General features: G+C 39.2%; 1 protein-coding gene across 3 annotated transcripts in view; it reads left to right on the top strand.

The window, feature by feature from the left end:
* LOC127634070 (uncharacterized) overlaps positions 1 to 17,207 on the top strand; it is a 106,908-nt gene that overhangs the window by 34,923 nt on the left and 54,778 nt on the right. For 2 of the 3 annotated variants that reach the window (XM_052113487.1, XM_052113502.1), the window contains exon 2: positions 4,471 to 4,545. In XM_052113487.1, the coding sequence (XP_051969447.1) occupies positions 4,471 to 4,545 (75 nt within the window). The remainder of the gene's footprint in view (positions 1 to 4,470; positions 4,546 to 17,207) is intronic. The other variant, XM_052113496.1, reaches the window with a different exon arrangement.

Below are 17,207 nucleotides of genomic sequence, written 5' to 3'. Positions count from 1 at the left end.
GAGTGTCTTCATTGTTTTATGTTTTGAATAATTTGGTAATTGCCAAAAAGAGTGCTTCTTTTAAAACAGTTTAGCATATTTAAATATGCAGATTTCCCCCCAAAATCAACTCAGAAAATGCAGAAAAAATTCTGTTGTTTCCATCTGAGCCTCGTCGTCAGCATTTTGTTGAAAATGTAAATGCAGTTTTCAACTACTAAATTGTGCTTGGTAACCACAAAGCAATACCCTGGCTACCTCCCACAACACTCTATAGCATCATGGCAGCAAGTTTTGCTAGAGAAAATTTAGTTCAATTCTGTTTGCCATACACATGTTACATGCTCAAGTTGGCATATACAATCAGGGCTCTTGCAGAATGTGATTTTGCACCCTTTTCCCGGTGTCTTTGCAGCAAGTTTATCAGAACTCTAGATTTTTGGTAAGGGATGCTAAACTGTTTACCAGGAAGACATGAATGTAAAAGAAAACAGAATTTTAAAACCCAATACAGATGCGCTACTTGTAACATTAACCAAAGACATCTTGTATACATCTTTCTAAGTATCTAAATCTTCAAGTCTGTAAGAGTCTACTGACCAGTACGTTATAAACAGAAGGTAACGTACAGTAGTGTGACACACATTGACCGTCTTCTACTCTTAACTGTGTAATGTTAAACTTTAAATAAATTTCTTCAGTTAACCAGTGTGAGACAGATAATTCATTCAACTTCAAGCACAGATCCCCGTAGAGTTTCTCTCCAAGTAATTAACACTGAAAGGTCATCTTACAGAACGGATCTAGGAACACTGAGAGTAATCTTCAGATGTTCTTGTGAAGTATGTCATTAATCTCATGCCTCATTTGGCTGTTGTCACCACATTTTATTAATCAAGCATTTGTCCTATCTCAGACCTAATGAATGGTAAGAAACTTCTCGGTTACTGTTGTAACCTCCGTTCTCTGATAGAGGGAACGAGACGTTGTGTCAATGTAGTGACACTAGAGGTCTCTCTTGAGAGCCTCGGTTACCGCTTATCTTTGAGAAAAGATAAATGGAATTGGCGAACATAATTTGCATGCCCCTCCCACGGACATACGGGTATAAAAGGAGGGAATCGTGCATCTGTTCAGACAGGTTTGAGCTGAGGAGCCAAGAGTAAGTTCCCGGCCCTTTCAGCGGCTTAGTACAGTGTTGTGGCAAGAGGGACACAACGTCTCGTTCCTCCATCAGGGAATGGAGGTTACACCAGTAACTGAGACGTTTCCCTTCTGTCACTCACTCAACGTTGTGTCGATGTAGTGACACTAGGGGTCCCTATTTAGTGTGAAAATAGCAGGTGAATCAGACTGCTGGTTACAGTGACCAGGGGGCAGAGCTCTGCCCAAGGGAGACACGGGTCCGCCGACAGGCGGACCTTACCGTGGAAAATACATCACAGGGAATATTGGAATAATCAGAACCTGTGGAGCACCTATTCCAGCGCAGGCAAGACGGTGCCTGCAGTGGGTCTGGCTGCGAACTTCCTCCGTTGAGTTCGGAGACAGAGGGCTAGGGCTGGAGGGGCTAACGACTTACGGTCCACTGTATTGTGGTGAGCCGCTATGACGGCTACATAAACCTTCAAGGTGAAGGGGGACAGCCACCCTCCAGCCACTCCTGCAGGAATGAGAGCACTGACCCGACTGTGCAGCTCTGTGGGTCTTCAGATCGGGAAGAACACCAAATTGCGAATAAGCATCACTTTAGGGCATAAAGCTGCCTGGTAGAGGGAGCTCTAGCTTGAGTGATCGTATCTATGACGGCTGGTGGTAGACTGTTTAGATCCCATCCAAGGACCAGACATGAAGGTTCCAGAGGTCTGGGCGCAGATGCCAGAGGGTTCCTCGTCCCTGAGAAGTAAGGATCTTCCTCAGGGGCAGAGTTGGCAGCTCTTCCGTTCGTTGAGCTTTGGGAAGGACGGCTGCCCATTCGCATTTGCGCAACAGCTCTGTGACGCCTGCTGGAAATGGTTACTGATGGGGGGGAACCCGCGGCGTCGTGGCAGTCTTCAATCTGGTGGCACTTTAGGCTTTGAGAATGTAGTCTCGTGAAAAATATTTTCACACTCACTAGTTTATTTAATTTGTCTACTAACAATGACCAACAGTGTATTTACATGCATGTCAGGAGATTTTTGATTTTTGTACTCAAAAATTTAATTTCCACAAGTGTCATTTTTAATAAAATAGCTGTATTTTTACAGCACCTTTCAGCAATCCAGCACAAAGTGCCTCACAAATATAAAACACACTTCGTAAATCAAGTACAAATTGCTTCACAAACCATAAAATCAAAATACACTCAGTAAAACACAAGCGTTGATTTAAAGTTGAAAACAGGGCATTACAATAATCTAGGCAAGGCAAGGTGTCAAAATAGACTCCCAAATTTCTCACCATTCAGGATCACTTGATTAAGTGCTGACTCAATCTGACTTTTTTTTAACCATGACTGATTTATCAGAATTTAACTGCAGAATATTACATGCCATCAATGTTTTTAATATCTGCTATATTATCTTGAAGAACAATTAAACTAGACAGATCATTGGAATTCAACGACAAGTATAACGGTACATCATCTGCATAGCAAAGAAAATGTGTGGCATTTTCGATTCACAGAACCAAAAGGTAACATTATACAGAGAAAACGATATTGTCCCTAACATGGATCCTTGCGGAACACCACAATTTATTGTTGAATAGGAGAACATCTCATCTCCAACAGATACTTCAAATCTCCTATTCGATAAATAGGAAACAAACCAGTCTAAAGGCACCCAAGATATTCCCACCCATCTCGACAATTTATCAGTTAAAACTGAATGATCAACTGTATCAAATGCTGCAATTAAATCAAGCACATATATATATGTATATATATATACTGTATATATATATTCCTGGGACACAAAAGTACCTGAAGTTGAAGATATGCTCATTGATTGATTGATTGATAGGCGGTTTTGTTTGTTATTGTTATAGATTGCTATTGGTAAATCAGTTAATTGCACAATCACTTGACTGGCTATTTATTTGTGAGTAACTGGCCATATTTAATATTCAGTTCAATGGTCATGATGCTGGGAGATTAAATTGTCAGGAGTATTGATGTTTTCACCACATTCATTTTTGTGTTCCGGCTACCATCGCAGTGTCTGAATAATCATGTACAAACATACACACACACACACACACACACACACACACACACACACACACACACACATATGCATGCGTGCACGCTTTGCAAGTGTAATGATAAATGACTAGTCTGTCCCCAGTAAAAGAATTAAGGTGAGACTTAAAATGACTTTTAATGAGACTGTTGCCTTTAAAATGTGATTGTATATTACTGTGTGTGTGACAGATTTCTTGCATGTGAGAGCTAGACAGATAAAAACATTTTATTCTGATCTATAGATGTCACTTTTGCAGCTATTATACAACAATCATGTAAATTAACAGATAGATGGAGAGATTTAAGCGCTGCTCAGGATTACCATCAGCTCTTTAATTCCAGAAGGCGAGAGAAGAGGAGGAAGATTCCAGAAATATATATAAAATATATATAATTTATTTATTTGTTTACTAAGCCTCATAAAAAATATAAAAATGTCTTTGAAATAAGAAACTGAGTGTGGTATATTGATGGTAAATATTCTGCACTTATATAGCGCTTTTTTTAAGCTAAGAGGTTACCAAAGCGCTTTACACTGTGTCCCAATCACTCATTCACACACATACACCAGTGGTGGCAGAGTTGCCATGCAAGGCTGTAGACTGCCATTGGGAGCAACTTGGGGTTCAGTGTCTTGCCCAAGGACACTTCAGCATGTGGAGTCCTGTGGGCCGGGAATCGAACCGCCAACCCTGCAAGTCGCAGCCGACCCGCTCTACCACCTGAGCCTTTCTTGTGTCCCTTTTAAATATGTGCTTCAAAAACATATCAATGTTTGAACTTTTGGTTCAACCTGTTGTGAGAGTTTGGGTTTGGGACTACCTGTTGGGCCAACAAATGCAAGACTAGGGGAGTGTTTAGGGAAACTAAATATTAAAGCCATAAATTCTTATTGCAAACTCGCCATTCTCTGAAGCAGCTTTCTCACATTCATACTGTATATACACACACTAACGACAGTGTTTTTAATAAAGCGGAAACAGAAATGATTTTATAGTGATGTTGTGACTCATTCTTACATAACTGACAGACACAGAGAAATTCATCAAAAGCACCAAGAGCTGTTTCTGTTGTAGTTACTGTAACCATGTTTGATTCAGATGTACTTGAACTCTCACCTAAATGCTATATTTACAATCTAAAGAAAATCTAAAGATGTCTGTCTAGTTGATCACATGATTGTCGTGACTGTTACTTCATCAGAAATCCCCTCCCATAATGACAAGTTAACCCCTGGTGATGATGCTGTTGTTTTTATGTTTCAGAAGACACTCGTATCGAACCGGACAGGACATTGAGAACTGTGGCACCTGCAGAGATTGTGCCTGTATCATATACAGGTAAGAATCTTTTATTTTGCATGCTTAAACAATACACATTTGATGTGGAAATACTGCCTATTGAAAGCCATGTTTTGTTTTGGGGCTTAAACCAGTATCCTCCATATTAACACCACGGCACAACGTTGTACCTGTTGCATGTGTGCTAAGACCTAGATCCCGGCTCTGACATGGAAAATAGTTTAACCCAATTTTATGGTTATTAATTAGAGAGTTTGAGGGGAGATACAGTAAGGAGTTTTGTTTGTGGAAACCTGTCGTTGTTAAAAGTGCAAAGGGTGCTTATCTTTTTACTCAAGGAATAGTTCATATTTCTTAAGTATTTGTTGATTTCTCCATTGAATTAATATTCTTATACAGTATGTATAAAATGTGGTGTTTTACACGTGCCTATACAGGCCTGCATATATAATTTCATAATAAATCTTTTCATAAAACTCCTTTAAGGATTAAAGATTCTTCTCTGACCTGTTCATAACCTCAGACGTCATTCGACATCTATTTGTTTCTAAGTATTGTTCGTAACGCCAAAATGGACCCCTGTCAATCGACAGCTCACAGCAAAATACATTATTACTTTATAAGTTTCCCTCTATATTCTCTTGCAAAATATTACAGAACAAAGATCTCTGGTTATAGTAAAAAGACATATCAAATGAAAATATACGTTTAAATTGCTGACTGTCACGTTCCTGTGTCTGTCTGCCCCATGTTCTCTGTTTCACTAATCCCGTTTATGTCACGTTTCCTTGTTGTCCGCTCCGTGTTTTCCATTTCACCCGTCACCGATCCCGTTCCATGTCACGTTTTCCCTGTTGTCCGCCCTGAGTCTCACTGTCCGTGTGTGGAACTGCACTTCCCACAATTCCCGGATCACGCTCCCAGCCCTGATCACTGTGTTATTGTCCGCACCTGTCTGTTATTTTGTCATTACCATGTCTGTTTATTTAAACCCCGCTTTCTCCCCTTCCCGTTGTCGTTCGTTGATGTTCCATGTCTCCGCTTGTGTATAGTTTGACCCGCGCTTCGTGTTCCCTGCCTGTCTGTCAGCCCGTTTATGGTTACCCCGTTATCTGTCCGTTCAAGGTTACCCTGTCGTTCTCCGCCCTCCGTTTCCTCTTGTATTAGTTAGCTTTTTCCCATCATGGACTTTCTTTTGTTCCTGTGTTTTGTTATTTCTGTTCTTTGTTCTAATAAAGCCCGCATTTGGATCCACACTCCCGTTTGCCTTCTCCTACTTCCACAACTTTATTACACTGACGACCTTTAACTGTTGAATCACTACCATTTTGTTTGTTTTGGAATGACGTCACAAGTGGGAGGAGTCTGAGTTTGGCCAAGAAACAAATTACAAGTTTGGCCAAGAAGCTTGTAATTACAGTAATTCCAACATCATTTACGATACTATAAAATGCTGAAAGTTTCTACATTACTTGGTAAACGTGTGCAGCCTGCGGTTGTGTTTGCGTTAATAGTGCGTTAATTGCGGAATTACCGTAATTACGAGATTCCGACTTGTAAAAAGCGTTCACGTCTTTGAAAATCTGGTAATTACAAATGAACTCAGAATTCTATGAAAGCTCCAACTTGACAGTCGTGACGTCTTGTCTTACCAATATGGCAACGGCCTCAACTGTAATTAACACAAATTTCGCTTTGAGATGTAATTTTATTATGCCACTCTTACCTGGAGTGCTTTCTTTGTTCTTAATGGTTTTATAAGAACACATAGAGGTGAGTTATTGAATGAATGTAGTGATAAACACATTTGTGAGTGAACTATCACTTTAACCATGGTGAATTCAGTGTAACAGATGGCCTCTTGTGGGTTTTTGCTGCAGTAGTTTGCTAGTTTTCAACAATATCCCCATAATAGATCATTCAGTTGAGAGTGAAGAATTTGGGTGAACTCCGACAGAGTCTGCCACAGCCAGCCACGATTCATCAGGACTAGCACGCACACCTGGAGAGCGAGGTCTGTGCTAATGCTGTCATGGCCAAAACCTCCGGCCACATGAATCATTGCTCAGAAGATCCAGGTGGACATTCCGGAAGTTTCCTTCTCCCTATGAGCCCAGCGTGTAATCTCCTGGACTTATGTAACACCCCTCACAGCACAAGGCCAACCGAAATCAATAACAACAGCTCACATCACTATATTCTTATCTAGACCAGACCAGAATGAAGGTGAAAAGGAGTTGGCGACTTCACATGCTGAGCGGCAAGAGGGAAGTCTCTCAACGTGTAGTTGCACCATGAGGATTACTACAAAATCTGCACATTGGATCACTTCGTATTTGGGCTCGTTTTAATATGGAGTATTTGCTTTAGGCTTCTGCTGTTTGTGTGTAAGCACGTGTTTTGGTGTGCTTGGCTGACATTTTCATTATATGAAAATTATATAAATAAGTCACATAAATACATAAGATCGCTTACTAACATATCTGTTTTAAGTTATATACAATTTGACCACTTTATTGTAGAGGTCGACAGACCGATAACTAAGATGGTGGAAAAGGCCGATAACCGATTAATCTCATTGCTGTTTAAGAGAAACAATTGAGATATTAAAGAAACCTCAATGGTCATTTATCTTTCCTACAGTTATAGTCTGTCCATGTCTAGTTCATGCTTCATTATATATACAGCAGCAGATGCACATAGTCTGGACTTGTGAGGACATCTGACCTGGAATCAATCTGTTAACAGGAACGAATTGTTCCGGTTTCAGTATGATGAGCGCTGGCAGCCAAGCATTGAAGATGTCCATGAGACAAGGATCCATGTCTGTTCACTTTAAATGTCACCAGCACAGAATCTGATACGCTATAGAGAGAGAAAGAGAGGAAGAGAGTTGCCAGCAGCCTGCTGAGATACAAGGAATAGAGATGGAGACAAAAACAGGACCATGTCCAAATCTGAGTGCGACTCCATCTGTAGGGGAAATGAAAGGAAACCTGTGCTCCAAGAGAGAGTGTGAAACACAGGTATAGAAGAAGAAAACATTGAGCTGATGGGATGCATTAACAGAGAACGAGAGAGAGAGAGATCCCCACCAAAGGGGATCTAAATATTAGTATAAAAGTCATTAAATACTTTGCCTACACCAAGGTAAACACTCTAATGGCTCACCATGGCAGCAGAAGACTTAAATTCTCTTTAATATCCTAGAAAGCAATGAGATTAAAATGGAGTGCAAATGCAGCTTTTAAATTAATGTCTTCTAAAGCGATAAGATCACTTTTGGTGTGAAAAATATCAATATTTAAGTACTTTTTTAAACTCTAAATCATGCTTCCAGTCAGGAGTGGTACACACGTATGACGTAATTGCTTTGGCATTTGAAACGCGAGAACTGATTTCGCATTTCACACCTGAGAAGACAAAAGACCCCTCCCCTGAGCCTCTCAATGAGGAATGTGACAGAAAGAGAATGAATGTGAGACTTAATGATCAAAATCAAGTTTTAAGTTAAAAGAAGTAATATACATTTTCTTTACATATAGACTTTACTTAATTTTAGACCTACACTACCGTTTAAAAGAAGTCTCTTCTGCTCACCAAAATACAGTAAAACAGTGATATTGTGAACTCTTTTTACAATTTAAAAGAACAGTTTTCTATTTGAATATATTGTAAAATGCAATTTGTGATCAAACTGAATTTTCAGCACCATTACTGCAGTCTTCAGTGTCACATGATCCTTCAGAAATAATTTACATCATATTTGACACATTTACACCCTAACACATATTTGCAAGCACAAGCTTTGTTGATGATAATGAGGCAGCATAAACACTAGTTAAAATATAATCTAAACATTCATATTATTTTTATATCATATTACATATCATATTTATATCATACAGCATACAATTTAAATACCTGCTTTAGCAGAAACAGCATTTAAATGTAACTAAAACTTGCTTATTAGGACATATTTCAAATTTCAATACTCTGAATCCCGGCTGGCAAGTCTGGAAACAGTCCCACTAGTGAAATATGTACATGTTTATATAAAATAGCATGTCAGCTAATAAAAATGAAATGACGTCCGAAATTGTATCCTCGGCTGGATCAAGTCTCTCTTTAAAATACAAACGTTCATTGTAGTCCCACTCTTCTTCTGAGGAAAATGTGGACTTTTCCTAACCTGTGTATCATGCCATCTTACAAACATGCAGAAAAGTGAATGAACTTTGTTTTTAAGGCACAGTCGGGGGCGTTCACCATTTGCATTGATCGTCTCAGCACATTAGCGTATGAATAGCACGCTCTGCCCGTGGGTGTGATCACATTAGGGATAATTAGCTAAGCCAGGCTCAACCACGATGGTGTTAGTTTTGGGCGGGGCTAACTGTTTGACTAATGGCAGATGACGGGAGCATTTTGGAAACCTGTTTAAAACGGTTTAAGTAATTATTTTTGCAACTGCTATTTGTGATGCTAATTGTTTATCATAGTTTGTGCTTTAATCATAAAACTGTGCTACTGTATTTTTCCAGCACACTTCTCATCGCACTATTACCACTATTACTGCTCGAGGAAAACAGGCGGTGAACTGAATTTGAGTTAAAAGGGATGTACATTTTAAATCCTTCATGGCAGTAGTAATTCATCAAATAATGATGTTGTGTGCACGTTCGCACTGTTGCCTGATCTGTATAATTTCTTTATCAGGCTCTAAACCAGCTTTTATAAATCAAGCTTATACCGGGCGCAATTCATTCTTAGTGAATTCCCTCTAAATCTTTAAAATGTATTAAAAATAAAATCAATTTTGCTGTGGTTTTGAAATTGGTATCAAGAATCATTAAGTTGAATTGGTTATCGGCTGGTAAACTTTGTGAACTTTGACACACCTAGTGTAAAGTGTGTAATTTTCCATTCCTGTCGCTCTTTATTTCATATTCACTCACTTCCTAAAGCACCACACCATCCAATTCTTGCATTTGAAATGCCCTCTATAACCCTGCAGATATAGAATTCAAACTTCATTTATTTAACATTCATGGTGGTCTCGCAGCGTATTAATCAACGAGTTCAAATGTGTGACGGACAATCGCAGTACTCCATCAAATGTGACTGCAGAGTGACAGGGAGGCAAAAAACTACAGATTCCTCCATTTAGGAGTCTATATGAGCACTCGGTGCCCTTGAAGTCATATACAGCAGCCTAATCAGAATCCAGAGGGAACAGAGTGGAGAATTGAACCTGTTCTGCCACTCATTGTCCAAAGCCTCCAGGAGAGAGATTTGTAATAGGTACCTGGTGCTGGGAGACACTTTGACAGACTGCCTCATTTCAGCCGAGCTCCACTCATGGCCAGACGCGACATTCTTTCTGCCCTCATCTACTAAGCTTCACGTGTTGAATTGAAAATGTGTCATTTATCTAGAGTAGCCCCCAAAAGGGTAGTTGCTAATATAGACAGACAAATATTGTTTACAGATTGACTCGTGGCTGGAACATCCTAAATAGATGGTTACTGGAAGGAAAGCTAGTCTTTTACTTCATGCCTAGATTTAGTGTATAATGTGTTTTCTCTGGAGAGCAACAAAGGGACAGTTCACCTATATATGACAAATCTGGCATTTACTCACCCTTGTATTGTTTCAAATCTGTCTAACTTTCTTTTGTGGAACTCAGAAGGAGATGCTAGGCAGAATGTTTGCCTCTGTCACCATTCAATTCCATTGCACCATTTTCATACAGTACAAATTTTCAATACATTTTGTGGTGAACAATCGCTTTAAAATAATTTCTCCACAAGGGGCACTATAGCGGTGAGTAACATAAACTGTCATCTTCTACAGTATGGTGGAGTAACAGTCTTAAATAATTTTCCAGAGCAAGTTTCTGTAGTTAAAGTAAGTTTGACTTTATAGCTAACTTCCTGAGTATTAATACGTCGGGTTTAATTGTACAGACATTGCAATTTAACGGAAAAAAAATTGACTCTCCTTAAATATTGAGGCTTGTTACCGCCACAGAAAGAATGCTCAAGAATGCACATTAATAATGTACAACAGGAGGTACCGCAATCTTTTGTGTAAAGGAAATGGTTTACTCAAAAAATTAACATTCTGTCATCTACACTGAAAATGTAACACTGTAGCGAATCAAATATGGTTTCAATGATGTTTGGCCAAAACGTCAAAACCATTTGGTGTCAATGCAATTGGAAAGGGATCAATGGAAAGGAGGAGGCGAGAACCGACTTTTCAACATAAATAATATTTTAATAATAAACTGAAACAAAAGACAAACACACACACGACGGACATGTCCGTAAACGATCTCTCTCTCCCGCACGATCCTCTGCAGTCGACCTTTATCCCTCTCGGGAGGCTTGATTAGCCTAATACGGGACCGGGTGTGTATGATCACGACCCTGCCCCGCCCTCTGCCCTGCCCCAGCAACATTGCAAGAATTTAAGGGTGCAATTCTCACAAAATATTGATTTGATTTAGATCACACTTGTGTTAACAATTTTGTTAAGTTTTTCCTTTTACACCAAAAACCCTAATAAATTCATTGCACTCATTTGATTGAGTAAACTCGTTCCCTCAATTCCATTGAGTAATGGGGACTCCCAAAACTTGAGTATTTAAGTTCAATTAATTTCAAGTAGAGTGAACTTAACTATTTATGTTGAGTTAACTGCATGCAAGTAAACTTAACTCAGATTTGAATTTAAATATGATTGTTTCTACTGTTGTACATTTTCATTGAATTGATTCTATTTTAGGTCAAACACCAGCACAGCTCAAATAAAGATGAGAACTAATTCTAGGTCAGTTATTAAGTAATTCTTTACAGAAATGCATATATGCACTTCAGCTGCACATGCACAAAGAGTACTGAGATAGTGTGACCAGGGTCCAACTTGACCAAAGAGACACAGATTACACCAATGGTGACATTACACCAAAAAACTATTTGCAACAAAGCATAAATAATACAACAAAAGAGCTAAAACATCAATGAATTACTTAATAACAATAATTTGAATTCCCCAATCTGTTCAATCTGACCAAGGAAACATAATTCAAGCAGCAAAGGATCGTTTTACTCAGTTGTTTGAGTTATTAACACTTCAAATCTTAAGTCAATGGATTTTTTAGAAAAATAATTAAAATGAACTTCAGTCAAAAACTTGACATTTCAAGTATACTTAATTAAGACAACTTGATTTTTGCATTAATGACAACTTTAGGGTTTACGGTCTAGAACATGGAAAATAAAATTTTTAAACTGTATAATTAAGACATATTTAACACCTGTCCACATTTTTAAAAACATTTTCTGGAGCATGTCCAGAAAAATTAGCATTACCGCGACCGAAAATCGGAACTTTTCATGTTAACATTTAGTAGGGGCTCTAAAATTATGAATCTTTACTTGTCATTGGTCATTTGTTTAAAAATAAACTATATATCTCATTACCGAAACACACCAACCAAACCTTGTTTATATTTATTCAGATTCAGATTAATCCAAGTAGGAAAGTCATACAGGTTAAAAACAACATAGATGTGATGATAGTATTTTCATTTTTAGGTAAACTATCCCTTATGGTCTATCTACAGAGTTCATGTTATTCCTTCATTTCTCTCTCAGTCTTTCTCTTTAACCATTCCTCCGTGTATGACTCAGTGGTCGACATGTGATGTTTGTTGTCTCAAGGCAGAGATACACTCACGCCACGCTGGAGAAAAAAGGAGAGGAAGCATTGGTGGTGAATCATAAATGTCTACCCCGCTCTCTCCTGATGGCACTTCTGTGGTGAAATATTAATCTGCATTAAATATTCAAAACCTAGTTAAAGTTTTAAACAACTGATAATGACGGTGAAGGGAGGAAATACCTTGTGAGGGGGACTTGCGGCCCATGTATGGTAAGGTGGAGTGTGTATTACACGTAAAAGTGGAAAGAGAGACACAAGTATTGTAGTGATGGGGATTTGAGCAGGAGACCTTACCCTCCTGATAAAACAGCTTAAACCAGCCAGAGATGGTTTGCCACACTATTAGTAGATTAGAAGTGACCGGGTAGCTTAAAATGGTACAACATATTGAATAAACTGTTATTCATCTATAAGCTTGGTTTTTGTTCCAGTTTAATTTATATATGCCATTGACTGGGATTGAGGTCTCTATAGGGCCTTCTCTTTAAAGTACTGTATTTCAGTATGATGGACAGCATGAGGGGGATGGAGAGGTGAAAGGAAGGAAGGACAGGAAATAGAAGAAAGTATACATAAACAAACAGAAGGTAGGAAGGAAAGAAGAAAGAAGGAAGGATGCATGTCTGAAAGAACAGAAGGTATGAAGGAAGGAAATATGAAGAAATTAAAAAGAAAGAAAGAAAGGTAGGAAGGATGAACAAACTGAAGGAATATTGGAAGGAAGGTAAAAGGAAGAATGAACGGAGAGAGGGAGGGAATGAAGGAAGGGAGGGATGGAGGAAGGATGAAGAAACTGAAGGACGGAAGGAAAGAAGGAAGGAATGAAGGGAGGGAGGGAGGTAGAGAGTGAGGTAGGGAGGGAGGAAGGATAAATAAACCGAAAGAAGGAAGGAAGGTAGGACAACCCGAAGGAAGGAAGAACGAAGAGCAGGAAAGTAAGAATGATGAATGGAAGAAGGGATGCACAAATGAACAGAAGGTTGAAAGGAAAGAAAGAAAAGAAGAAAGGATGAACAAAAGGTATGAAGGAAGGAAATGGGAATAAAGAAAGTTAGGATGAACAAACTTAAGGAATGTTGGAAGGAAGGTAAAAGGAAGAACAAATTGAGGGAGTGAAGGAAGGAAGGAAGAAAGGGAGGTAAATAGTGACGTAGGGATGGAGGAAGGCTGAAGAAACAGAAGGAAGGAATAAATGAAGGGAGGGAGGTAGAGAGTGCGGTAGGGAGGGAGGAAGGATGAAGAAATGAAGGGAGGGAGATAGAGAGTTCGGTAGGGAGGGAGGAAGGATGAAGAAACCGAAGGAAGGAAGGAAGAAATGAAGGGAGGGAGGTAGAGAGTGAGGTAGGGAGGGAGGAAGGATGAAGAAACCGAATGAAGGAAGGAAGGAAGAAATGAAGGGAGGGAGGTAGAGAGTGAGGTTGTGAGGGAGGAAGGATGAAGAAACCGAAGGAAGGAAGAAATGAAGGGAGGGAGGGAGGTAGAGAGTGAGGTAGGGAGGGAGGAAGGATGAAGAAACCGAAGGAAGGAAGGAAGGAAAATACGACAACCCGAAGGAAGGAAGAACGAAGAGCAGGAAAGAAAGAAGGATGAATGGAAGAAGGGATGCACAAATGAACAGAAGGTTGAAAGGAAAGAAAGAAAAGAAGAAAGGATGAACAAAAGGTATGAAGGAAGGAAACAGGAATAAAGAAAGTTAGGAAGAATGAACAAACTGAAGGAATGTTGGAAGGGAGGTAAAAGGAAGAACAAATAGATGGAGTGAAGGATGGAAGGAAGGAATGGAGGGAGGGATGGATGGATGACATACAAAGGAAGGAAGAATGAATAGCAGGAAAGAAAGAAGGATGGATGGAAGAAAGGAAGAATGGATGCACAAATGAACAGAAGGAAGGAAGGGAGGAAAAAGGAAGAAAGCAAGGAAAGAAAATCAGAATGAACAAATTAAAGGAAGGAAAAGGAAGAATGGATGGAAGAATGAACAAATGGAAGGAAGTATGGACAAACAAATGGAAGGGAGGAAGAATGAATGAACAGAAGAAATAAATAATTAAAAGTACTCTTAAAAAGGGAAGCCTGATCCAGCAATATAAGCGCACTAGCGACAAGATTCAAACTCTGATCCCAGATGTCTCGCACTTAAAAAGTGAACAATTAAAATTCCACCCTGGAGAGACAAACTCTGAAACTCTGCAGTAGTTGCAGTGAGATTTGTGGCAGTGTGCCACAATCTGAATAATAGTGAGTCCTGTAGACACTGCACATAACCTTGGTCATCTATAGATCCACTCGCATCCGCATCGCCATTCACAACCCCTTTTACTTCTATATACTGACCTATTTCCCATTAACGATATTCAATGAGAAGAAGTGTAGGATAGGACTTGATTTTATCTGGAATCAATTGGATCCTGAAAACTTGTCTCTAAAGAATTTTCGGTGAAACGTGATAAAGTTGATACAGTACTTGTATTAAACACAAATAGGTCTGCTGAGCTATGATAGACCGACCTCTGAGCAATAACATTTCCCCCGGGCTAGTCCGCCTGGAAACAGATTCGAGTTTACAGGGTACCACATAATCGAACCATAAAAGTAACTGATAATATCCAACATCAAGAAAACGTCTTGTGAATTTTTGCTTGTCTCCTCACCGTTCTGATATTCTTACCAAAGGCAGATAAATGGGATTGGTTGGCCTGACCCTTTCTACCTACACTGACAAATGTGTGTGTGGATGGAAGGGACAAAAGCCAAACACCCAAAGGTCACTGAACCATGTGTCCAGCTTATCCAGTAATGAAATATGTCAGCCGCACGTTAGCTTTCACCCGAAGATAGAAACATCTGAGTGGAGCTCAGACGAAAGAGGAACTGAGGGGTAGACAGGAAGTAATGAAGGAAGCTGTGGCACACACACATGAATTAACTACCCAAATGAACATTGAATTGCTCAGACTTTGGATGCCTTTACAACTGTATCTGTGATGCAAATAATTTGTTCAGCACTTTTAATTACTCACCAGAGATGTTGTTAAGTTTGACTATTAGAAAACGTATCTCACTGTGTTTGTGTATTTGAAGAGTTAACAATTGCTGCCTCAAGCCTTTTATTTCATTAGCTATTGAATCACTGTTTTCAGAATGGACAGAGTGGAAATGCAACAAACGACATGCCTTTAGGGTGCAATCAATCAATTGATAAAAGGCGTCGCGCCAAATCTAGCATCAGTTTAAACTTGGCGAGCGCTCTAGACAACTCAGTCTGGATTGAAGCTTTGCTACTGAGCTTTTTTGTCAACATTGCTTAAAAACAACTTCCTACAGAGAGAAAGAGTAAAACTATGTGCATTTTATCATATAAATCAAGATCTGGGAGTATAAAATCACAGGTAAAATACTTAAAAAGCCAGAAATGGAATTAGACATGCAGTCTCTTAAATCCATTGAAGACACTGATCAAAATGGTTGATTATGTCAATGTTTGGAAGTTCAACAAGAAAATGATGAAATTTGTACCAAATCCAGGGCAAAATTGTCTCATACTTGACTTTCAGTCCCATCAACTAAGGGGCTGTTCAACAAATGCATTTTTGTGTCCTTAATTAACATAAAATGGCTGTTTTTTTCAGAGTCTCGCGCAGATGCATTGTAATTTTAGACACTGGCTCAGGTATAAAATAAATAACCATTTGGTTTAGATACAGATTCTTGTTCCTTCTGATTACTCTCCACATTGTAATTGTTATGGAGTTTACATTAAAACTCCACCCATTACAGTGGTCACCATATTTACATTTACATTTATGCATTTGGCCGATGCTTTTATCCAAAGCGACTTACAGTGCACTTATTACAGGGACAATCCCCCCGGAGCAACCTGGAGTTAAGTGCCTTGCTCAAGGACACAATGGTGGTGGCTGTGGGGATCGAACCAGCAACCTTCTGATTACCAGATTACCAGTTATGTTGTTTAGACCACAATTGTCTCACATAATCTTCATGTGACTGAGCTGTAAAAATGTTATCAATGGATTTTTGGTTTACGCAAGCATTACCGAATTACACAAATTAATTTGGCGAAGTTGCTGAGAAACAGAAGTCAGGCTGTATCTTGGCAACGCTTTGTTCTTTTGAAATGAATCTCGGTATGCTTCATTAGGACCAGGATCTGAAGGCACATGCCAAGTTTGGAGACAATGCCACCTATTGGTCAAGAAATACAAAATAAATGTATGCTTATAACTACCCGCGACCCTGCATAGGACAAGTGGCTAAAGAAGATGGATGGATGGATGGATGCTTATAACTTTTGAATTATTTGGTCTAAAATTATGGCTCTCTTTGAATTCCTTGGGTCATGCAAAATCTGACGATACTTACTTTTTCTCGGTCAGCCACCTTGTAAAATGTAAGAACACATGCTGTCTGAATGGCCCCCAAAGACATTTAATTTGTAGTTACTTTTTACCATTGGCTATCCAAACTCTCTATGATCAGCTATGAAATGCCAGTATTGGGAAATATTAATAATATGGCAAATGGGAGAATATTTGAAGACTCTTCACAGAACTTCAAGCTTCAGATATGACAAAAGCAACATGAAAACACCATTAAAATTGTCCATGCGTGGTGGTGGTGTAGTGGTCTAAGCACATAACTGGTAATCTGGTAATCGGAAGGTTGCTGGTTCGAGCCCCACAGCCACCACCATTGTGTCCTTGAGCAAGGCACTTAACTCCAGGTTGCTCCGGGGGGATTGTCCCTGTAATAAGGGCTCTGTAAGTCGCTTTGGATAAAAATGTCTGCCAAATGCATAAATGTAAATGTAAATGTAAATGTGGAGCACTTGCCTCTGTTTTAGACATGACAATAAAAGACTGAGCACAAGCTGGTCCTGAATAAATGATTTAATCAAGTACAATAATGACCATCGTGCATGTGCACAAATGTATTTTTTACTCTGTGCTAGT

The sequence above is a fragment of the Xyrauchen texanus genome, chromosome 4 (genome assembly GCF_025860055.1).
Source record: "Xyrauchen texanus isolate HMW12.3.18 chromosome 4, RBS_HiC_50CHRs, whole genome shotgun sequence".
NCBI classification, from domain to species: domain Eukaryota; kingdom Metazoa; phylum Chordata; class Actinopteri; order Cypriniformes; family Catostomidae; genus Xyrauchen; species Xyrauchen texanus.
The sequence above is the reverse complement of the archived record's forward strand: the minus strand, read 5'-3'. Positions and strand labels throughout refer to the sequence as shown.